The sequence below is a fragment of the Pholcus phalangioides genome, unplaced genomic scaffold (assembly GCF_987345545.1).
Source record: "Pholcus phalangioides strain wild (caught in Gottingen) unplaced genomic scaffold, Ppha-v1.0 ptg000022l_1, whole genome shotgun sequence".
In the NCBI taxonomy this organism is placed as follows: Eukaryota; Metazoa; Arthropoda; class Arachnida; order Araneae; family Pholcidae; genus Pholcus; species Pholcus phalangioides.
The window spans coordinates 932,811-957,621 of record NW_028301615.1 but is presented as its reverse complement, the minus strand read 5'-3'; the positions used below and the strand labels follow the sequence as shown (position 1 = coordinate 957,621).

At 35.9% G+C, this 24,811-nt stretch overlaps 1 protein-coding gene and 1 non-coding gene across 5 annotated transcripts; both read right to left on the bottom strand.

Moving 5' to 3' along the window:
• Nucleotides 1-3,383: 3,383 nt before the first annotated feature.
• Nucleotides 3,384-24,134, bottom strand: LOC149069301 (protein arginine N-methyltransferase 9-like). Of its 4 annotated transcripts, none has more exons than XM_089249489.1 (11): nucleotides 24,068-24,134; nucleotides 19,317-19,508; nucleotides 17,308-17,434; nucleotides 15,651-15,887; nucleotides 13,480-13,641; nucleotides 11,731-11,997; nucleotides 10,722-10,890; nucleotides 9,132-9,321; nucleotides 7,304-7,778; nucleotides 6,899-7,052; nucleotides 3,384-4,004 (listed from the first exon to the last, which is right to left on the bottom strand). In XM_089249489.1, exons 2-11 carry the CDS (start codon nucleotides 19,498-19,500, stop codon nucleotides 3,639-3,641), a joined length of 2,331 nt encoding a protein of 776 aa, XP_089105615.1. In that variant the 5' UTR covers nucleotides 19,501-19,508; nucleotides 24,068-24,134; the 3' UTR covers nucleotides 3,384-3,638. The 4 variants fall into 4 exon arrangements, with proteins under 4 accessions (XP_089105615.1, XP_089105614.1, XP_089105616.1 ...); XM_089249488.1 differs by having other exon boundaries at nucleotides 24,042-24,077; XM_089249490.1 differs by lacking the exon at nucleotides 24,068-24,134 and adding an exon at nucleotides 23,750-24,013.
• Nucleotides 5,553-5,624, bottom strand: TRNAA-AGC (transfer RNA alanine (anticodon AGC)). Its single transcript has one exon. It is a non-coding gene; the product is annotated as a tRNA-Ala (tRNA).
• Nucleotides 24,135-24,811: the final 677 nt, after the last annotated feature.

Here is a 24,811-nt window from a genome sequence, read left to right as displayed (position 1 = left end):
TCAAACTGAAAGTTATCAAATTCGCAGAAGAAAACAATAACTGTGCTGCAGCTCGGATATATAACGTCAATGAGAAACAAGTGAGAAAATGGCGGAAAATGAAAGAGAAAGTTTCAGCCATGCGAAAGACAAAAAAGACTCTTCGAGGAAAAGTATCAGTGTTCCCTCAACTTGAGAAGGAATTGAATGAATGGGTGCTACACCTCAGACTGAAAGGTACAATCGTGGCAAGTACAGCCATTCGTCTGAAAGCATCGAAACTAGCTGAGAGTGTTAAATTCAAAGACACAAATCCAGAAAAGTTCTATGCATCCCCAGGTTGGTGCACTCGTTTCATGAATCGTTTCGACCTGTGCTTAGGCCAGCGAACAAAGATCGCACAAAAACTCCCAGAAAAATTGGAAAGCAGAATTGAATCTTTCCAGAAGTTCATAATTGAACTGCGAAAAAGACATGGATTTGAACTGTCACAAATCAGTAATATGGACGAAACTCCAGTTACTTTCGATTTTTCAAGCAATAGAACTGTTGATGAACTCGGGGAAAAAAACCATCTTTGTTAGAACAACTGGCCACTAAAAAACACGATTTATGGTCTTGCTATCGTGTATGGCCGATGGAAAGAAATTGCCTCCAGTTGTGATTTTCAAAAGGAAGAAAATTCCTTCGAACATGAAGTTCCCACCAAGAAAGATCATGAAAGCCCAGGAAAAGGGCTGGATGGATGAAAAGGGCATTCTGCAATGGATCCAGGAAATATGGAACAAAAGGCCCGGAGCAGTGTTCGAGAAACCGGCATTATTGGTATGGGATATGTTCAAACCCCACAGAACCGATAATGTCAAAGCCGAGGCAAAGAAATCAAAAATATCATTGGCTTTTATACCAGGTAGGCTAACGTCGATTGTGAAGCCTTTAGATGTGAGCATCCACAAGCCTCTCAAAGACTGATAAATTTCTGGATCGAATGAATGAGTCCCGATGATAAAGCAACCACAAAAAGGTGGTACCTGGAAGAAACCTGACATTGCCCTAGTGTGCCAATGGGTACACGAGGCGTGGAATTCTGTTTCCATCAAAATTATCATCCGATCCTTCAAAAAGTGTTGCATCAGCAATGCGATGGACGGAATTGAAGATGATATCCTCTGAAAGTGACAATGGCGATGCCAGCCCAGATGAAGATAAAAACGAAGATGCTGCACCCCCCATGATGATATGATCAATTACGATGAGTTCGGAGACTCAGAAGAAATGGATTAAAAAGTTTGAATCACTTTCTATTGTAAATTTCCGGAAGCTATTCATTTTGCATAAAAATATAAGAATTTTTTTCCCTAAAATGCACAGATTTTTTTGAGGTCGGCTTATACACAGGTTTTCAATTTATTGTGTTTTTGGTGGTCCTGAAGTGTGTGGGGGGGGGGGGTCGGCTTATACACGAGTATATACGGTAATTAACAAATATGTGAGATGAATATATTTATATGAATAACAATTAATTATGTATGATTGAGGCATAATTATCATAATATAATTTCATATGTCATGAAAATCATATTTATACAAAAAATTGAATTGCTTTTAAGACAAATAAAATTTTAAATTGGTCGACACGTTTCGGCTCTACAATGGAAAGCCATCATCAGGACCTCGTGGTCAGAAATCATAACAAATGAGTCGCGAAGGGGTCATGTTTATGTTTGGTTGTCTGGAGAGTTCATATTTGTATTTGCTGAGGCTGAGTGGTCTTTGGATGCGAATTCGGGTGCCATCTGTTGCAAAGTGTTGAAAACTCTGTCTTGACGGAGGTTAATAAAAGGTTAATAAAGGAGGTTAATAAAGCCTATCCAAGCTGACGAAATAGGTGCTATGTTCCTTCTATCATTAAAGAGAAAATCGTGACAAGTTTTGATAATCCATTGTAGAGCCGAAACGAGGCAACCAATTAAAATTTTATGTCTTGAAAGCATGTCAATTTTTTGTATAAACTAAAACCAGGCACGGTTATAATTTTTATGATAAAATCTTATTTCTTGATGTCAAAAATTCAAGTAAGCCTCGTTGAAAATAAGGGTGAAAAATGGGATATTTCACGAAAAAAGTTTGGACAACCAAAACCAAAGGAATGCCAGGTGTACAAGTATGAAATGCAGATTCCAGAAAACAGATGGTGCACCAATGCAGTTTGTGCTATAAACATTTGACACTGCACCATTTTGTTATCAGCAAGTGTCAGATGCGCACGAGTGATAAATTGGAAAAGTGTGTGCATAGTGTTGTATTGTTGTGTTCAATATGCCGAAAATTATACTGAACAAAGAGCATTCGCGGACAGCATTAATTTTTTTGTTTTCATTTGAAGAAAACTACAGCTGAAGCATACCAATTACTTTGAGAAGCTTATGGTGAAGATGCTCCATCACAAGATACATGTGAATGATGGTTTCAGTGTTTCAAAAGTGGCGACTTCGATGTTGCAGACAAGGAACATGGAAAACAGCCAAAAAAAAAAAAAAAAAGATGTGGAATTGGAAGCATTGTTGGACGAAGATGATACTACACAGACACAAAAACAACTCACAGAGCAATTGGGCGTTAGTCAACAAGCTGTTTCCAATTGCAATGCCCCATGACAATGTGAAATGCTCCTTGGCAATGTGCAATGCTCCATCACATACGGCAAAAGCGGTTCGCAGCATGTTGGAAGTACTCAACTGGAAGTTCTACCCTATGCGGCTTACTCACCAGACTTGGCTCCTTCCGATTACCACTTGTTTGCATTGGTGGTCACACACTTTCTGAGCAGCGCTTTGGTTCGTATGAAGATGTGAAAAAATAGCTCGATGAATAGTTCGCAGCAAAAGGGGAAGATTTTTACTGGCGTGGTATTCACAAATTTCAGGAAAGATGGGGGAAATGTATAACAAGCAATGGAGCATACTTTGAATAAAGCACTTTTTATCATTCTTCCGAATTTAAAGTGTTTTTTTGAAAAAAAATCCGCATTTCATACTTGTACACCTGGTATACTGTAGAATATGGGTAATATTGCCACCCTTTAAATATAAGCTCCATCCACGAGCGGCAAAAATACCACATATCTACTTCACAACACATCAAATCTGACCATATTGCCATACTGCAATTTACTACCATTAACGAGTTCGGGGGTGGGAGAAATAAAGACGTCATGTCTATTGGTGGTTGCCTCAAGCTCATAAGAGAAAATATCTTATCGATATTTCCCCCCCCCCCCCAGTTCAAACCTGGGACCTGATGACAACCTTCATGGTGATGTAGGCAAGCAACGTCACTCTGGTGATACGCATATGTGGCCCATGGACTGAAAAAGTTGTACACCTATGTTATAACATAATATTTTAAATGCATCACTTTTTCTTTTACTCCTATGGGGAGAAGAAAAACTTGACAACTTAATTACAGGACAAGTTAAAAAAAACTTAAATCTGAGACCAAGATTTTCAAACAAATCCATTTAACAGTATCAACGTGTGTGTGTGGCAGCAAATTTCTGAGGAAAAACAAATGTATGGCACAAGAACAGAAAAGTGAGCACATGTGTAACAAACCATAAATACATGTCTAAAAATTGTGAAATATTTATCTTCTAAGCATTAACATTTCTCAACAGATATGTTCAAGCAACTGTTGCGACACGTCCACTCAAGGATAATTTTAGTACCCTCCTCAACCTCTAATCCAGTATCCAATAGAACAGCAGCTTGTCTGAAGTGAGTTTCAGGAGCTGACGTATCAAGCACAAAGTCTTGGCCATAGTTCAAACTGAACCAATATGGAATCGCACTCACTGTACCAGTTTTCACAACTTTGACTGTGGTTGAACCAGTAAATGTGACAAATGACTGAAGCTGATTCGGTTCCAGAGTGAGTTTTTGCAAGTCTATGTTCATCAGCTTAACGGGATCACAAAGCTTATTATGATGCATAGCATTTATCTGTAAATCTTGATGTATATTGCACTGCAAAATAGCACAAATAAATAAAAAGTTATGTTTTTCTAACTGAAAAAGTACCTTCACAAATACACTGGAAAAATAAATATAAATATATAAATATATTAGAAATAATATATGATAGCTGCCACCTTTTGTGAATGAGAAATAAATTTTCACACAGACCTGAATTTTGTTTAACTCTTTAACGCCCAGATAGAAAACCAGGGAGGGTCGTGAAAACACCAAGTTTTTTGTGTTTGAAATGGACTCGTCCAAATTTCGGCCACTTTCCCTCTCCCCACTCGTTCTCCATGAGTTTCTATTCATACCACCCTTTGCATTGACGTTCACCCTTTCATTTCAATGGATTTTCGGGAGATAATTTGTCTACTGAAAACACCCCTTTCCTCACAGTATTATCTCTTTGCAAAATGCATTGAGTACCCTTAGTCCATTCTGAAGGAACATTCTAGTACATCAGCATTTAAAATCCCATTGATAGGGCGTTGCAGTTGCCTTTTCCGTTCCCGCCTCTGACAAGAGCTTTCATCTTCTTCCCCGTTGGTGACAAAAGCCCACCAAAACATACCCATACCCCCTAGCTGGGCCAACTTGAGGCGGTTATGGGCATTAACCTACTCCACCGACTTCGGGCGATCTGGGCATTATAGAGTTTAAAAAAAAGACCTCACATCAACAGATATAAAATATATTTTTTTAATAAAGTAGGAATTTTTCATTCAGATAAAAATAAAATCGTACACATTTTTTCCCCTTTGGGAAAGCTTGACATCATGGAAGACATTGCTAAAAAGTAAGGTTTTTTTACCTTTCATTTCTACATTGAAATCAAACCGTGAAAACAAAAAAATCACCATCGGACCAAGAAACAGGACATGCAGACTAAACAAGTCGCATGGTCATACATGGAACAGACAGACCTGTCAACCTTCAGAAGGTGAAAATCTAGTAACTTCCTTACAAAAATCCTACAATTTACTTAATAATCCAGCAAATATACTTTTGTATTTTTTATGGCAACTATGAGAACCAACATAAGTGATACATACGACATGACCCCAGGCCACCATAATACCCATTTTTTAAGGGACATTCTCATGTTTTTTGATATCATTTGCTGTACAACTACTGTAAAAACCTCTTTTACGGTCACTAGTGGGGGGCAAAAAAAAATTGTCCATAGAAGGATTTTGGAAAAACTGATATAAATATATATATTTTTGAATTTATGATTACAAGGGCCAAAAACTATGTGCTGCATGACATCAACCTCCATCAAGGAAAGAAAACAATCTACAAAAAATATAAGCCAAACAAAGGGATTAATAATAACAGGAATATATCCGAAAGAGGAGATCCACATTCAACCATGCTTATTACTACTAAAAAAGGATTTATGTTAATTAGGGGTTTGAAATGCATCTTTTATTATATGACATGAATGTCGCTCTCCACTTGTTAATACAAGATATACAGAAGACTGGATGTTGTGAAGATATTTATTATTTGAGATGTTAATTTTTTTTTTTAAGGAAGGGAAAAACTCATCTCTGCCTCTACCGGGAGTCGAACCCGGGTCCCTCGATTGCTGGACGAGTGCTCTGACCACTAAGCTACAGAGGAGATAAAGATTTTCCTTCGCTAGAGCGTAATATATGCTGAACGGCGGCTCGTCGTCCATGAGCTATTAGCTGATCGGTTTCACCGTCCATTGCACGGTTCCGTTCGGCATATATTTACGCTCTAGCGAAGGAAAATCTCTATCTCCTCTGTAGCTTAGTGGTCAGAGCACTCGTCCGGCAATCGAGGGACCCAAGTTCGACTCCCGGTAGAGGCAGAGATGAGTTTTTTCCTTCCTTAAAAAAAAAAATTAACATCTCAAATAATAAATATCTTCACAACATCCAGTCTTCTGTATATCTTGCATCTTTTATTATATTATTATTTGGCTGAAAAAGAGATGTATCCGTTAAGAGGGGTTTAACTGTATACTAAAGGAATGTCCATCTTTTTTCAACATTCCCTTGAATTTCTGATTGGTCATTTTCGTTGTTAAACAATTTTTTTTTCATGAAATGGTTTTAATTAACCAAGATTTACAGAAGTGCTCAATTTCCCTCCCATTGGCAATTTTCAGCAATAAATTAAAAATTTTACCCCACAACTTTTATGTCTGTATTTTCTGCTATATACATCTTGATTTTCAGTAATTTCTGCTGTAAAATATGGTCAGCATATTTAATCATCTACCAGCTGTCTTACGATCAAACCCTTATTTAAAAAAAATCCTTTTGATGTGAATGGACTGCCATGTTTATTTACGTTAATAGATTTGAGCAGCTTTTCCCATCAATACACTTTATACAGGATGTGTCGCCTAAAGTTCAGGTTATACGATGTTGCAAGCAAGTTCATGGAATGGAGGTCACATTCTAAAGAATAAAAACAGTGGTAGAGAAAAACCAGCAAACTTAAATGTTTCTTTTCTTCATTCTTATTTATGCTTATTTCAATAAGTAAAATGAAATCCTATAATACGAATTCATAATCCAAAAGCCCTGTAAGGATTGCAAAATATGACATTGCTGGGCTAAATCTGGAAAGTTGGCAGATTTGCATAGATTATCGCTCTGATTCAGCTGTGGAAAGGCCAAACTAGTGCTGGCTGTTTAATGAATTTTGTTTTTTACCTTGTTTATTACCTTGAGGCAATGGGGTAAATTTACGCATGTGACATCATTTTTTTTTGGGGGGGGGGAGGGGACAGATAATGGCATCAGGCTTAGAATGGAAAAATTCCTCTTGCCAAAAGTAGAGAATTTTTGAAATCACATGTAGAGAATTTGCCATGCATATCAATATGGGAAAAATACTCAACAGAGAATAAAAAAATTTACCTTGTAAATGTTAATGAACTCTGCAATCTTGTGATCTAAGCACCGTTCATCAGACAAAACCCTAGATTGCCTTTGAAGCGCTGGGCTGTCAATCAAAATGGCATAAATTCCTATTTCCATAGGAAGGATGTGAAGAGACTTCTCTTGGAGGCTTCTGAAATAGTACCAAAATGAAATTTGGTCATAATGATGCTTAATAATTTAAGGTAAAAGCATTTTCCCTGTAAGTATCATGTGCAGAAATATCACAGAAATGTAAAAAAAAAAATCCAATCTAAAAACTGGAAATTTCTTCAGAAACTCAAAATGTTTGGAAATTGATGCAAAATAGTTATGGCTTTTCAATCATCTAAAGTCTGAATACAGAGACCATAAAGTAGGTTGTAAATGAATACACAAATGTACCTTATGAATGCTATGTCCTCAAAGATATTCTTTTTCAAGAGTCCACAAATTTCCACAGGTTCTGTAATTAGCATATCACACTCAAAAGGTTGAGAGCAGAACTCTTCATAGGACATGGCTCTCAACTTTGACCTCGCAACCTCAGTGGCATTCATAATCGAGTTCATATCCATGAGATGTTTGGACGGCAAAACTGTCAGTTTAGTAGCTCCATCCAACAAGCACTTGAAGCCAATCAGTGGAACGTCCGAAATATCCAAGATGCCACCACCACCAGTGTAAAGTGATGTAAAATTTAAAGAGGCAGTTCTATTGGAAAACATCTGATTCATCTGTGAGATTACTTGAGGGTTCAAAGTGATAGAGTTAGTGCATTGCACATCTTGTGGAGTTGAGACACTCAAGAGGCTCAGATGTCCTTCACATTTGAAGCATATTTCAAGTGAATCTCCAACAATTACCCTATGAGATTTTCCTAGAGAAAAAACACCAGAATATTTAAATTAAGCAAATATATGGAAACAGTTTTTACACTTCATGCCTATGCATCAATTATACAGTTAATGCTCGTTATGCAATGATTCCCCACCATTTTATTTAAAAAAAAAGACATTAGATGGTCGTTATGTCGAAAGAAAAGCATACAGAATAGTTGTTATTTGAAAACATGTGGGACTTATCTTCCAGTCATTGTAACGGAACAGTCATTATAATGCATGATCATTACAACATGCACATCGAATGCATTACCGATTTCACTCCAACAAACCACAACAGATGAATGTAATAGAATCTGATTTTGCTTAAAACATTGTTTTACTGGTACTTCAATTATTTACCTTATGGTCATTCTTAATTAGTTTTTTATTTGCATCATATGAAATCTCAAATTTCATCTTCACTGGCAGATTTTTTTACTTTAGCTATGATTTCATCATGATTTAGGAAAAAAATTATCCTAAATGAAATGGACATAGGTAGATGAAGAGTTTGGAATGAATGAAAATTTGATTATCTAGGTCAGCGGTGCCCAAACTGTTGCTTGTATACCCCTGGGGATATGCGAGAGGCTATTTAGGGTATATGGGGGGAAAAAGAATTAAGTAACAAAAAGAAATGACACAATATACTAAGATGGCAGAAGTGAGCAAGCTTACTCTGTATTTCTAGAAGTTGCACACACTTTTTACACATTCCTAGAAATTCAGAAACTTGTGTATTTATAGTGGTAGCCCAAGAAATGCATGAGGCTTGTGTAAGAAATCCTCAACACATTTCATGAGATATGCAAGCCTTTTATACATATCTAAGGGATACACATGCTTTCTAAGCAATTCTATGGATGCACAAGTCTTTTATGCATTTCCAGGAAGGGAAGTACATAAAGAATTAATAGTTGGTAACCACTGATCTAGGTTTTATTTGATGTAATAATTTCAATTATATATAAAATATTGCTACATTAAATACATGACATACAAAATTCAAATTGCAAATTACAAACAAAAAACACAGACTTGCAATTCATCATGTATTATCCGAGGATGGCATTACTCTCTGCTATCCATATGAAGATTTTTAAATAGCTGGTTGATACGAAGATCACCTGGCAAAGTGAGCGACCATGGGTTCGATTCCATACAAGGAACGCTGAATTTTCTCTTTCATAAATTCATCTTTGCATTAACCAGCTGTTAAAAACTTTCATCATGTATTTTAAGGTAAAATGACTAATTAATCATTTGTTCACATACAGTCCAAAAGCTATAAGCACAAACTTGATACATAAGCAAAGTTAATAAATGGAAGATAAAATTATCAAGCTCACCTTGAAGGTACTTATCAGATAAGAGAAAAACAGCCTGCTCCCAACAACAATCACTGCCAGGTTCAGTAGATATTTTGATCTCTTCATCTAAATACAAGTCAAACCAAACAGCTATACCATCGACTTGACCAGCATCCTGACAATCAAACATCATTTTGATCACTTTCCCCTTCAGCAGAGATTCCATTTCCTTTTGAGGAAAATAGATACACATTCAGATGGATTCACATTGAAAGGTTGACAACATGAGAGATGATACAAAGAATCATACACATTCCTAATAGTTTATAATGATGAATTTGGAATGAGAACATTCTTATTAAAGTAAACTTGCAATATTGAAAAAAAAAACCTGTTATATTAGCCTTGATTTAACAAGTGATTGCTAACGGTATGCATTAAGATCATTTCTAAAGTTTATGCTGGAATAAATGAAAACAATGTGGTGTTAAGATATGGCATATCTCCATCTCCTCTTTCAACATTTTTGAAAAATCGCACAAAGTTGGGATTTCAGATTCAAACAGCAGTTATAGGATCCCATAGAAAAAAAAGACTAGACTTTCTCCCAAATTTTCACGATGTGAATGTAGCTGTCTTTACAGGTCATTCATTCAAGGCATTTCCCAGAAACACATGGTTTCAAGAACATTCATTCCCAAAATGTATGAGAAAAGACATTCAAGTTTATATACGCTTTTGGATACAAAATATTTCTAGCATTTATTCCAAGCATTGCACATGTGAGAATATGCATATAGTTTAAAAGAATTTGTGGTGCCTTCAGCTTTCACAATACTTTGCACAAAAAAGAAAAAATTACAGAATATTTGCTTCAACATTTATTCCTTGTTTGGAAGTTTTAGCAGCATATCTGCCAACATGAAAGAGGGTCACTATGCCCTGAACAAGTCAAAAGAAGCATTACTTGGGATCTTTCTCTTCAGGTAAACATTTTTTTTTTGGTGCCTAGATTTTTTTGTGATTTGTCCAGCCCTGTTCATCAATTCACCATCATCTTCAATTCAACCTATGTCAAATGCTGTTTTTTATTTGATGCATGAAAAAATCCAATGTCTAATTCATTTGAATTGCTTTGAGTTATTTTCAACTTCATATTATTTTCATTATAAATAAGTAATTTTTCCCTTAGAATCAAATTCTGCTGCAGCAAAAACTTTAATGATTGTTGAAATTTACAAAATTTGAAATTTCATTATAACAGTGGTTTATTTATTCAGTCCCTTGAAGGTTGTTATAACGGTATTCGATGGTACATACACAACAATAAAATTGACATATCTGCTCCATTTTCACTTCACAGTCGTTTCCAAACTTCCCACATATAAAAACTTTGGACTTATCGAATGTTTCATATTTCTTTTGTTTCAAAATGAGGGGGCTCGAAAGGAAACAGTAAAGAAAAACTCAAGATCATTTCTGAAGTTGATGTTGGATCAAATAAAAACAATGTGGCATTAAAAATAATCAGATGTTTGGCGTTTAATAACCCATGTTAACACCAAATGTTTCTTTAAAGTCATAATCATAATATATGTTTGTTAGTTTTATAAAGTATGTGTTCTCTACCTCTAAATCATTGAAGCTGACTTTCAGTAGCTGCTTTGGAGCGCTCAAATATTTGTAGCCACATTGAAGATCTGCAAGTTTTTCAGTTGTGTATGGTTCAGATGCTGACATCGAGGATGAGATAGAAATTGACTTCATTCCAAATAAATCAAGAGCTTCTGGGCTTAACCTATAAGGAGATAAATCAGAATACAGCACAACCTTACTATAATGAACTCTATTATAACAATGTCGATTTTTAGTGACAGTTAATAAAATTGTAATAATAGCAAAGGGTGCTTATTTTTAACTGCCAAGTTTTATATTTCCAAGGAAGTGATTAAACGTAGATGTAGTTTTCTGCAGACATGGATGTGCCGCATGACTCATACCCCTCATCAGAAAGAAAAATGACAATTAATACAGTTTATATGTCATTGCTGGACAAATCCTGGATTACACTTCTTTTCAAATTATTTGTGATGAACCAGACTTCCATTAAAACACAGATAACCTTTATAGTTATATATTAGTACTATTATACTAATACTTATATTAGTACTTATATACTATTATACTTATATTAGTACTTATATACTATTATACTTATATTAGTACTATTATACTAATACTTATATTAGTACTTATATACTATTATACTTATATTAGTACTTATATACTATTATACTTATATTAGTACTTATATACTATTATACTTATATTAGTACTTATATACTATTATACTTATATTAGTACTTATATACTATTATACTTATATTAGTACTTATATACTATTATACTTATATTAGTACTTATATACTATTATACTTATATTAGTACTTATATACTATTAGTCAATTATAATGTTCTTTTGTACTTTAATCGACATATGCAATACCAAAACCTGATAATTTAACAGTACTTCATAGAACTTGCATTGAAATAATTATTTTATGGAAAAGCAAAATGGGGGTGGGGGCTGAACCCATCAATTTACATAAGATGGCATCTTGTTTTGGAATACACTCACCTGACATACTGCCGAATGTGCTCACATTCAATAGGAACTGCCCACATGACAACAGAAGAAGGCAATACCTTTCCTCTCCTCATTCTGGAAGAGTTATCAGCATCAGCTGAATTCTTTGAATTCCCATGGATATTCTTTCCACCGTTTTCACAGAGCACTGTCATATCTGGGTTTTTCAAAAGGTGTTTCCATGCATGGCACAAAGTTTTCAGGACATGTTCTCCAAAAACACCAGCGTCAAATATTTCCGTAATAATCAGATCAACCCTAGAAAATTCTATAAATATGAATATAATCAAATCTTACATGTAATACACTCGCACATTATTAAAACAATGTCACTGACGCACTATAATGTAATAACAGAAATTTTTATAAAAAGCCATGTTAACGTTTCATTCCTAAATGCCAAAGAGTACTTTTGCAACATACTTAAGGACCCAGGTACTTTAATAATCTGAGTTCCACTCTATTCCAAGTGACGTCTCATTGTAACACTCAACCAGTTACCAGATTTCCAACGACCAGTGTGAAAAATTTTAAATTACATTTTGAGTAATAGCGAAAAATATGGACACTAATGGATGATATGTCCCATTTGTTTCGAATCAATCCATCCCCTCCCGAAAAAACAGCATAATTTTCTGAAATTTTTAGCACTGCCTCTAGTGGTGCAAATATATGCAGATATACCCAGCAATTGTTCCGAATACTACTTGTCTGACTAGTGTTTTCACGAATTTTTAATGCTACCATTTTTCAAACTGAGTGTAGTCTGATGGTTGAATATTTGTATTGTTGTGGGTCTGTTGATAAACATTTTAGCAGGACAATCTTACATTCACACCTTGAAATTGCGAACCACACTAAACCAACTTCAGCTGACCACTCACTGTGCCACTGGGGAAGTTCAAACCCGGGTCTTTATGATGTTAGTTATCATTAAGGCTCAGATTTTTGTCTTTGCATTTTTTTTTTTTTTTTTGCATATTCGCTATTTTTATGTGATAGAGCATATTTTTAAATTTTTAAGGCATATTTTGAATATTTCCTAATTTTCAATAAGAAATAAAAAATTTTCCTCAATATTCAAATTCTGCTTGAGATTAGTTTTTTCGGTTCCCGCTTCTGAAGAGAGCTCTTAGGGCTACGATTTTCATGCACTGAAAATGAAACGCCATTGCTGATTGGTAAAAAATCCTGAAATTCAGGGTTTTCAACCAATCAGCATTGACATTGAATTTTTCTAGCTTAAAAAATACTTGCCCATCAATGACGCTGGTGTGTGGGGCTGTAAATAGATTAATCATCTGAATTGGTGACAGGTAAGTCGTGGTGGGGGGATTTTTTTTATCATTTGTAGAAAATTTTGAGTTTTTTATCAACCAAAAATAGTTGACTGCATCTCATCACTTCTCATTATCATATTGTTTTGCTAAAACTAATATTATTTCAGATAGGAATAAAATTTTAGGACATATTTTTTGTTTTATAAGGCATATTTACAATTTTTTAAGAGGATTTTTTAGAAGTTTTTAGAGCATAAAAATCTTAGCCTTAGTTATCACTATAGCCACATGACCAACCAGTGGCAATCTTCATAGAAGCTATTCATTATAATTAATAAAAGACATCTGATTCAGTCCACATTCATGATGGGTGAAATTATTGGGTAAATCTAAGACAAATGAAATCGCCAACATTCTACACTGGACAATTATTGAAAAATTCACCATTTTCTTTACTCACTTCTCTGGTATATCTCCTGGGATCTTGATATCATGTGAAAACTTGTCCAGCACTACAATGTCTTTTTTATTTGCATTGACCACACTGTTGAGAACTTGAGCCATCACATCATTGCCTTCACAAGCATAGACCTTCTCAGCACCAGCATCAACTGCAATGAGACTGCATGCAATTGTACAATCATAATGTAGGCCTACCATCAATATTGCTACCTAAGGCCGAGATTACACTGTAAAAATTCCATAAAAGAACTTTTATAGTACAATCCCGGCCTGAAACAGAAAGTAATAGGCCAAATACAGTTGAGAGTCTCTACATAAAATAAAGTTCCTTCATTCTGTTATTAAAATAATTATTATTTATAAAGTTCCTTGTGAGAAATAACTTTCCATGTAGTTTTTAAATTCATGAAAACTGTCAATATTCTAAAATGATTGTGTGTGTGTGTGTGTTTAATATCTTGCATCCAGCATGGTACATACCGTATATAACCCAGTCATGCACAAGCCAAGTTTTTTTTTGTTTACAAATTTGTTCCTATACTGGATGGGTCTTGTATACAGGCCAGTTTTTGAGAAAAACCACTTCAGGATCACCAAAACAGTAGTCATAAAAGTGGGGGGGGGGGGGTAGCGTAACATAATGAAGTGTTTTTCAATTTATTTTTTCTTATGTTTTTAGTTTTGAATCTTACTAGTGTAAGTGAAATCTTGCCTACTGGCTTGTGTGAAAAATAAATAAATAACAAGCCGCAGCAGACAGTGTCACACAGTTAGAGAGGTGCCTTGGCGTGCTTTAAGAATAATAGAGCTGCTGACATGAAGGAAACCAAAGAGTTCCAGGAAGCAATTCTTCTGGGGAGGGGACCGGTAATACTGTCTGGCCCATACAAGGTGGGGTATTGTGACTAATAATGATCTACCCATATAAAGTGTGAGAAGAATGTTGGAGTTTGAGGGTCAAGAGTGAATGACAAAAGGAGTTTGTAGGGTGAGCAGAACACGTCTCAGAGCTGAGAAGCATCTGAGAGATAGATGTTTGGTGGTGAGGGCCGTAGAAAATTAGTCTCAGAATTAGAAAGTCCCATTATACCGTTGTATATATCAATACATTGATGTGTAATCATTTATTAATATCCATAGGCGTGTCATTTATTAGTAATACGCATGGTTGGATGTAGATCTCCTCTCTTGGATATGCTCCTGTTATTGTTAATCCCTTTGTTTGGCTTTTAATTTTTGTAGATTGTTTTCTTTCCTTGACGTAGGTTGATGTCAATCAGCGAATAGTTTTTGGTCCTTGTAATCATACATTTAATAATTTTTTCTTGTTTCAATGCCCCTTCACCAAACGACTCCCTCAAATTAGCTTATACACAAGTATGTACAATAAATTAAAGAAATATATTTATATCAGTTTTTCCTGAAGTGGGATATATCGCTTATTGGGAGTGTCCAGTAAAAACTAGATACAACATCGAATATACGTTCAATATGCAACAACCCATATGCATTTCCTATGGGTTGGTTTAACAAGGAGGCAATGAAAGAAAAAAAATACCTGAGAAGGGGTGTGAGACAAATAAGCTTGAGAGACTCAGGTAACGAAATGATATATTTTGTCAGGAATTCTGTCATTAGCTGGACAAAGTAAACAGAAAGTGATGGCAGGGCAGTCCCATGAGATGAGTGAGGAAGAGAACCAGATGACAAAGGAAGAATGGGGACGAAGACAAAAGGGTACAGTATACAACCAACCTAACAATAATAACTATTTGAACAGCAATAAATGACTACCAAAAATCTGCCCATAGCTATAATAAGAAATACAGCGGAATACGTATAGGCCTACTCAAGGGACCGGGGACATGTATCGATATAAAGGAGTTATAGATGGAATATATTAACATTACCGAAAGCGCCTCAGAACTAAAGAGTGATACAGTAGAGCCTCTCGATAACAGACACTCATGGGACTGAAAATTCTGTCCGTTAACTAGAGGTGTCTGTCAACGGATGGTAAAATACACGCATAAATATCTGCATAATTCAAAAAATGTTCACTAACAGAGAGTGTTCAGTATGGGAAAAGTTTGACTGTATCGTTAGGCCTATATAAGAACGTTATTGTATATCTGTCATTTAGTCAACAACCAATCTTGTCTAACTTACCTCAGGATACCTGTTCCAGCTCCAATGTCTAAAACAGTGTGACATCCACTTTCAACAGCCTTTTTGATGGCCTCTGCAAATGATGTATTCCTCTTCTTATCATTCAGCATCATGAAATGCCATCTTTCCACCAGAGAACTCTTGATGCTGTCCATACTATAGAGTGAAGGAGTGAAATATGGGTTTTCTCTGTAGGCTCTTTTAAAATATGCAGTGGCTGTTTTGACGTGGCCAAGCCTATTGAGAGAAAATAAAAAAATGTTTATCTTTAAGAGCAATTTCGAATAAGCATGTACATTTGGTTGAAAATTCTAGTCTGTGACAATGTAACTTACAGTCTAGCTTCTATTTGCGGATATCATGAAATGTATATGGGGTTGATTGCACTCTGTGGAGACTTTTTGTAATGGGAGCTCGGCTTACAATCGTGCCTTGAAGGTGGAAAAATTAAACAAAACCAATTTCAGCAGAATATCTCTGTGCCACTGTGCGGGCATTATGCTGGGCTCTCATTGTGAGGATCCAGGTCTGAACCCAGTAGCTGCACAGAAGTGGCGACTGAAGTTAGTTTCCTGCTGTTTTCCAACTTCAATATGTGAAGCGAGCTGGTCTCCCATGTATAAAAAAAGTCTCTCCGCTGAAAGCGGGCAGATCTACAACACAATACTGACATAACATGAACATTCATGCATTTTACATCTTTGCTACAAAATATGGAAGGCAGAAAAACATTGACTGTTTATCATAGTGAGATATTTCAGTAAATGCTTCAGCAAAGAGACTTTGTCAGTCTTTCTTCTGATTTCTAGCAGGTGCAAACTAAGGGATATAGGGAAAAGTATTCCATTGAGAAATCAACTTTACAAAATTTCTGGGCTTGTCAATGCTAAAATAAGAAGCTTGTAAGGAGGCAAGATATTGTGTCAATGCTGATTAACCAGTCATCTGGCCAATTAATTTCTCTGTATGCTACCCATGGTGCCTTTATTTATGAAGAACATGTTTTTCTCCCTTTTTTTCGAAGTTCAAAGAAAGTTGAACATAAGAAAGAAAAACATAAATGTGATGCGCAAAGGGGCAAGCTGAGGACAACTTGTTGAACTGAAAAGTCACAAACACAAAGTAAAGTGCATTTTCTTCTGTGGTACAGTGTCAAATAGCCCACGTGATGCTTTGCTAGGTCCTCTGCAAAAAATATCATGGCAAATACTACATTGGCAAATGTGTTGAGACCTCAAAAGTGAGGGGACCCCAAAAGAAATGCCACTGACAGGTTTATGTGACAGCCGAACCTTTGCTAAGATATATGAGTGAGTAAAACAGATTGGAAATCAAAATTTATAAAAAAAGAAAGCTTGGGGATACAGCCTTGCACAGCATGGCGAAGATAATAGTAATAATAATCCGACTTTGAAATATAATTGTTCAATTTCATCTAGTGGTGAGATAATAAAGTAGAAGGATGCCTGTGCAGGTGGCAGCAGCTGTATTATGAATTACGCCACTATATCCATGTAAGAAAGATTGAAAATCGATATGACATCATAGGCACAGGCGTTACTCATGGCCGTCATAGCCAGATGACTGGTTAAGGAGGTGAGATATCTTGCCAATGCTGGTTAAAGAGTAAATGTGAATAACCACTCTTAATACGTACCTGAACAGAACAGTAGCCAGACCATGCAGAATCTGGGAGTTGTTAGGCAAAATTTCCAGTGCTTGCTCATAACAAGAAAATAACTCTTGGTAGTTTTCTTCCACTTCAAGTTGGTTCGACAATATTCCTGGAATATAAATTAATGCAACATTATGTTTTAAATGTCAATAATAGTACAGTGGGATCTCTGTTATAAAGTCTAATTGGGACCAAAGGTTATTCGGATTAGAAAAACTTGGTTTATTGAGGGATATTGATACATGTGCAAAAATGAGATTTCAATTTTGAGATTAAAATGAATAGAGGCATCAATTTCCAGACCAGAAAAATCTGTAGTCTTTCACATGACAAAACATTTTGCTTTTGAAGAAAACATGTAATAATTAAAAAGGGAAAATTTGCAATTTTTTAGGGTGACCATATGGCTCATTTCTCAAGGACATTCCAGTAATTTTAGCCCTTCAACTTTTTTTTAAATAAAAATTGTCTCGTTTTTTTCAACAAAATTTACTTGAATTTTTATTATTCACTGGAATCAAGTTGATTATTATGACTGAATATTCATCTCACATGTTTGTCATGTTTCTTTTTTTTCACGGAATTAATATACATTCTTTGATTTGGCACTTCAATACTGACCATTGGCAATTTTTTGGGAGTTTTTGTCAATAATTGGAAATTCTGCACACTTTTGATATCATATTTGGCAATAATTGGTTAATTGACAATTTCCTCGTATTTCTCTCAAGATAACATGGTCACTTTGAGGTTACAAAGACTGGGAGATTTCTCTTAAGGATTTTTAATTTCTGTGGATCAATTTGAGAACTCTTTTTAGGGATTTTTCTATAAAAATATATTGAAAATTTGAAGAACCTGGTTTCAGACTAAATTTTGATGAGGCTAAAAAATTAGAAGCATTCTGGGTAAATTTGAAGCATTGGCACCAATGAATAAAGTAGTGTCAGTCAGTTTTCAATTTTATTTTTCTACAAATGCACACAATATTGCCAAAAGTCTGTCTTTTCTGGGGTTTAGACATTTTCTCAAATTTCTAGAAAAGTAATGGTCAAATCATTCTGAAATTCCAGTCACGTGTACCCTATGTTTGTACTCACAATTTCACTCTAGTCAAAATTTAGTCATGAGTGCATTTAGGGGACCAATAAAAAGGATAAAAAGTTTTTGATCAACACTGTATGATAAAAAACTACAAATGATTTGTATCTTTCACAAAATAATGCACTAACTTTGTGCCAGATTTTCTGTGAACTTTGAAAGTTGGTCGAAAACTTTGCATGTTATAAGCAAAAAACATGCAATGAAAATTGGAATTTGTAGAAAGAACATTTATATCATCGTGAATATCGTGCTATTTTCGTGAAAATGCACAAAAGTATTGCACAAAGTCAGTACAATGTTTTTTGGAAGTTATGAATCATTTGCAGTTTTTTTACTATACATAAAGGTCAAAAACCTCTTTTTATCTTATTTAATTTTTTTCCATCAGTCCTATAATGCACTTGTGACTAAACTTTCTTTGGAAATTGTGAGTACAAGCGCTGGGCATATGTGACCGAAATTTTAGAATGATTTGACCAGTATTTTTCTGATCAGTATCTCTCAAAAATCAAAGCTTGCAAACCAAAAAATCTCTGTTGGGCCTGAAACAGGAAATATGGATACATTCGATACATGCGATCATGCAAATTTTTGGACTTCAAAAGCGGCCAGACTGATGATTGGCAAATTTTGTGTTTTCTCCCCAAAAATTATTATTTTTTTTTTGTGATTTGACGAAATGACAATTTACACAATGCTTATGAAGCAGCAGTTTTTTTTTTGGGTAAATTCTTGTGGAATAATTTTTTCCCTAAATGCAGGGATTTTTTTACAATCACAGGTGAAATTCGGAAGATATAAGAATTTTTTGGGAGTCTGGGAGATAGAGTAGAAATTTGGGAGACTTGACAGAGCTATGATTTAGTAAAGATTCAAAAGCATCTAACCCAATGTGTAAAGCAGTAAATTCAGGAATTCATCTTCTATTTCGGGCTTGAGAGTGATAGCGATGAGAAAATGAGCAAATGCTCTGCTGTATTCTTTCTTGTTCAGACACACTAAGGCTCTGTCTTTTGATCGCTTGAACAGTTGCTCCTTTTTGTTCTCTGGAGTTTCCTTGGTATTGCTCATTTTGTGATCTGCAATTACGAGGGAAAAAATAAAAGGAATATTAGAATGCAATTTGATTTGTAACTGTAAGTAACGAATATAAATACTTTGACGCAGGGCCATAACTCTGGAGCAAACATTACTTTGCACTCCCAAAACTTTAAAATTCAATAATTTTATATATATAATGGTGCTTTGTTCCTACCTAAAATTGCAGGCCCCTAATTTTGCCGCCATGGGCAGTCTTCCCCCCCCCCCAGTTCTGGCTCTGCTTTGACTCCATAATTCTAAATCCCATGTCACCTGTTTTCATATAATTTCCTGAAATATTATTCTATCAAGGAGTCTGCCATCAATATCTGCCACATATTTATGCCCCCCCCCAAGGGGTGTGGGCTGACAGGACTCTAGCACTGGGCATGGGATAATTCTACTTTTTTTTTTTTGGCTTTTTCATGCTATAAATTAACTGCAGAATGATGCCGTGAAAAGTATGACCGGGGAAGGGGCCGCAAAAGATTCCAGCCTATGGGACCCGGTGCCCAATTTCAAGGCGCGAATGTGAGCCGATCTCCCCCTTAAAAAGTCTCGCCACAGAGAGCAACAGACCTACAAACAGTACAAATGTAATTTAATCATATCACTTCACTCATTTCCCTTCTGAAATATAGATGGCAGCATTGAAAAATCAAACACAACACTACATATGCACTCTGTTAGGTACACAGTTATACTTCCAGCACAACTTACTAGGTAGAAAATCGCCCATAGATGGTGACAGACCTGAGTTGTGCTCGGTGGAAAGAAAGAAAGAAAAAAGCCTATGGGCCCCACCGTCACAACAGTGGTGGTGCGCTGTAGTTGGTTTTCTGTGATTCTCAACTTGCAAATGTGAGCTGATCTCCCCATTGAGAAGTCTTGCCACAAACAGCAACCGGCCTACAAGGGTACAATTATTCAACCATTACACTTCAATCGTAGTTAGAAAATTGATGGCAGCACTCAGTGTCATAACTAACCATTCCTGTGCAAGAATTTACATTTAGGCCCCCTTCTGGGGTCCAAAATGGCTCATTCTGAGCCCCACTTCCAAGTGGCCCTGTGTGGGGACACCTGTTACACCCGCCTAGTTACGGCACTGGCTGCACTACACATATAAAAAGCATTACACAGAAACAATTTCCACTTAAGGTTTACACACATACACACATTCGGGCATGTACCAATTTGTTAGAAATCCAATAGAGGAATGTGTACGAGGTGCACGTACAGTTGAGCAGTAGCCTATGGGCCTTGCTCTATGATGTGGGAGCCATGCACATATTTCATCCCACAGGGCCTACGAAACAGGAAAGTTTTAGAAACACCCTGTGGATTTAGGGGTGAGTAACCTTTACACCCTGTGGGTCCCGAACATAGGCGCTGGAACCTAGTGACCGAGGTCATTTGAGCCCCCCCCCCACTCCCAATAAATTTCGTAAGGGATCCAAGTCTCCCCCCCCCCCAACAATATTTCTGAAAAAAACACAATCAAATACACCTTTCCTCTCCTGTGTATGTGCTCGAGTCTTGTATACACGGAATGACCAGCAACTTTCAGCCCCCCATGTTGGCACACCTTAGTCCTGAGTGAGCACTGGCTGTCATTTGCAGGCTTTAATGTGGATTGATATTTTTTTACATACACATTTTTGGTCAACACGCTATTTGTTATCCACACTAAATGGACTTGGGAGGACCCACCGACACTGGATTTGGAGGAGAAATTGATATTAAGTCTCTGATTTTGTATAGCCAACAACTGTAGTCAGAATAGGGTTGTGTGCAGGGTGTGGCAGGGAAAATAAAAGCACAGCAAACTAGCAAAGCAAAACCACAAGATTCAGGGCAAGTGAGCCAATGCACACATCTCAAGTTACATTTGGCCCGCAGGCAGGGTGCACAAACAGTTTACTGTAATTGATGGTCTGGGACAATCTACCTAACTGAAAAAAAGTACCTAAAGGTACTTGCCAATACACTCAAGTAAATGGTACAAGCAGATTTCATTATCATGAACCCCGCTTTCAGATCACGCGAGTTCCGTATTCATTTAAAAACAAAAGTGTTCTATTTCTTTCTGTAAAGCCAACTTATGAGATTTACATTATTTGCGTTTCTCTCTTGTAATTTTCTTGTAATCTAGAAATACTGTAATTTAGTGTGTACAATCTCCAGATTACACATTAAAAAACAGCTAAATTTCTTAGTACAGATTATATGTACTAAGAAACGGCTATGAATTATTTACAGCATTCTCCCAACCCCAGCAGGATCCAAAAATTTAGCCTCCGACATCCCCGCCACCAGTAAATTTTGCCCTCAACATTGCGCCTGCTCTGACCATATGACTAACCAAGTATGAATAACAAAGTATGTAACTGACCAACTGAGCGGGAGATTGACCATATGAGTAATCAAGTGAGCTAGGCCACCATTTAAAATTTAATAATTTCATAATGGTTTTTATATTCTCACCTAAAACTGCCACTACCCCCTAAAATTTTGCACCCAGAAAGTTGCAGATCCCAGTTCCGGCCTTGCAAGTTAGTGATAGTTTTTGTGACCCAAGTTAGCAACTGTATGATTGATCAAGTTAATGACTATTATGAGTGATCATATTTGTTCTGCGTTGCTATTCCCTTTTTCCTTTACTGTTGGTTACCGTCTAAAGGTGACATCACTGGTAATAATAGGATTTTGTATATACCACAGCATTATAATGAATTAATTCTGTTAGAATATTCTTAAGGTTTTTTTTCTTTTTGTTGCCCCAGTACGTTAGTGTTTTTCTGGTTGGAATATTTTGATTAAGAATTGCATTTGGATTCTATCAAGTTTCACATTTCCATTCATTTTTTGCATACTAGCCATTATAGTTTTGATCCTGCAATTAAGTTTTTACCGAACCCAGACTTTTTTGCCTTGAGCATTGTACAATTAAACCTAAGATGGACACTGTATGACACGGAAACCTAATTCAAACAGAATCAAAATCTTGTCTCTTTAATGATGTGTTTTTATGTGTACCTATCATACATTTTAAAGTTTGTCTGCAAATGAAATATTTCAGTCTATTGACATTGTTTCATACAGGTTTCACTGTATTATTCAAAAGAGCGTGCAGGTTTTCATTATTTTCAATACCGAACATCAGTGATTTTCAAATGTCTGTCACCCACAGCTCTCTTGTCCAATTCATGGTGTTTCCGCCACTCTCCGATCAGTTGATATTTTCCCATATAAAAGAACTTTAAACCATAAAAGTCACACAAATGAGTATCTCCAGCTCCCTGCCACACACACACTTTGAGAAACACTGCTGTGTATCCTGTCTGCCGGTTATATTTTCAATCTCTATCCCTTATTTAATCTAAGTGTTTTGTAATTACAAAGGGTTTTAACCACTGACTGATGTGAATATAAATTGAGGGAAGAAAGAAAATTCAACTGCTTTTGTGGGAAATCAAACCCCACGTCCTCTCACTTGCTGGATGAATAATAGACCAGTTTCTCAACTGGTTGTGATGAATTTAAGGGAAAAAAAAGAAATTTCAACACCTACAGGGTATTTTTGCCATTTTTTTCATTTTAACAGCCACTGTTAACCTTTTTAACAATGTATTGATTTTTTTTTCTTTGGCAAGACGTCCAAAAGCATCATTTTCATTCTTGGTGACTTCTTGTCACATTTCCCTCTTTTTAAGTCACATTATGAGTATGTTCATGGAAGGAATCGTGCTCAACTGAAGTTCTACTGTATTGGCCAGAAAGAAATATTTTTTTTACTTCGGGACAGTGTTACTGACTCTAGGCAAATCTCAATGTGTGTGAGTGCATTCATTCAAACCACCATTGGAAAAAAAAAAATTCACTTTATCACCGGCCCCCTTCCCCCCCGAAATTGGTAATTGTGTGTGTAAATATTTATTCGGAAAAAAATTCAGCAAATAGCATGTTTATCACCAATACACAAACATTTCATTTTATTAATTGCAATATCACTGTATAGATGTCCCGTAAAAGAGTACATAACAAAGAAAAAAAAAATTTTTTTTTTTTAATGAGAAGCTCCTCAGACTTAAACTAATGAGAGTAAAAAGGATCAACGGCGCGTTGAGCACCTTCATCACGAGGCGAACCCGTAGGTAACGACCTTCTCGAAGGTTAAAGGGGTCATCACAGGAGCTTAACTAAAACTAACTTACATACTAAGTAAATAATAACTAACAGTTAGCATCCTAGCAACTGTAGACATCGCAGAGTACAAGAGTCAAATTGAAAACTTATCATCATTAGCAGTTAATAGAAATGGCATTAACCGCCTCAGTCCAACGGGTCATTTCAATCAGGATACTCGATGCGAAAATTCTACTCATCGACACGAGATACTAACTGTGCTGAGAACATACTTTGATTAATGAACTACAATTAACTTTTAAATTACATACTAAATTAATGAATTAAAGAATAAATTAATGAAGGAATATTATAACTAATAGAAACTAAAATGCTAACGCTACCGAAAATTACATTCAACTTCACTCACGAGGCTGAAAATTTTCGGATGAGGAACGCAAATTACGGAGGAACTATTCCAGACAACTGCCTGCTTTATCAGAGCTGTCTCAAAACTTTTGAAAACTCAAAAATATTTCGACTTGTGCTGCCATCTAGGAAACAACATACGAACTACAACATTTCACAGTGATGTAAAAAAAATTTCTCAGTACCGTATTTGATGGGACAGCCCCAGTTTTTCTTGTTCCCTGGCTGTTCCGACTTTTTTGCAGAAATGTAATTTTGTTGATATATATAATTTTGCCAAATATTGCTGAAATTACGAGAAAACAATATGGCGGGAAATGAAGCATTACTGCAACTTGCAGTGGATTAAAATGAATTCCACGAGGAAAAAACGTTCACCAAGACAAATGTGGCAGATAAATATTTTTATTCATAGTTGTATAATTATCATAATATAATTTATAAGTTGAAAAATAATTTCAATCTTTGATTTCAATAAAGAATGAAAATTCAAGTAGGGTTTGCGTGAAAAACAGGAAAACCAGGACACTTTTGCCAAAAAGTCGGCACGGCCAGAAAATAGCAAATACCGGGACTGTCCTGGCAAATACGTGACGTATGGTTACCGTGATTTTACATATTTGTCATGTTTTTTCTTAATTCGATGCAATGTAAAGTGACACTTCATTTCCCTCGATTGGAGACTTCTGTGGTTTTAACACGAGTTGGCAACTTTGCTTACTTTTGACATTGTTTTGGCAATTAT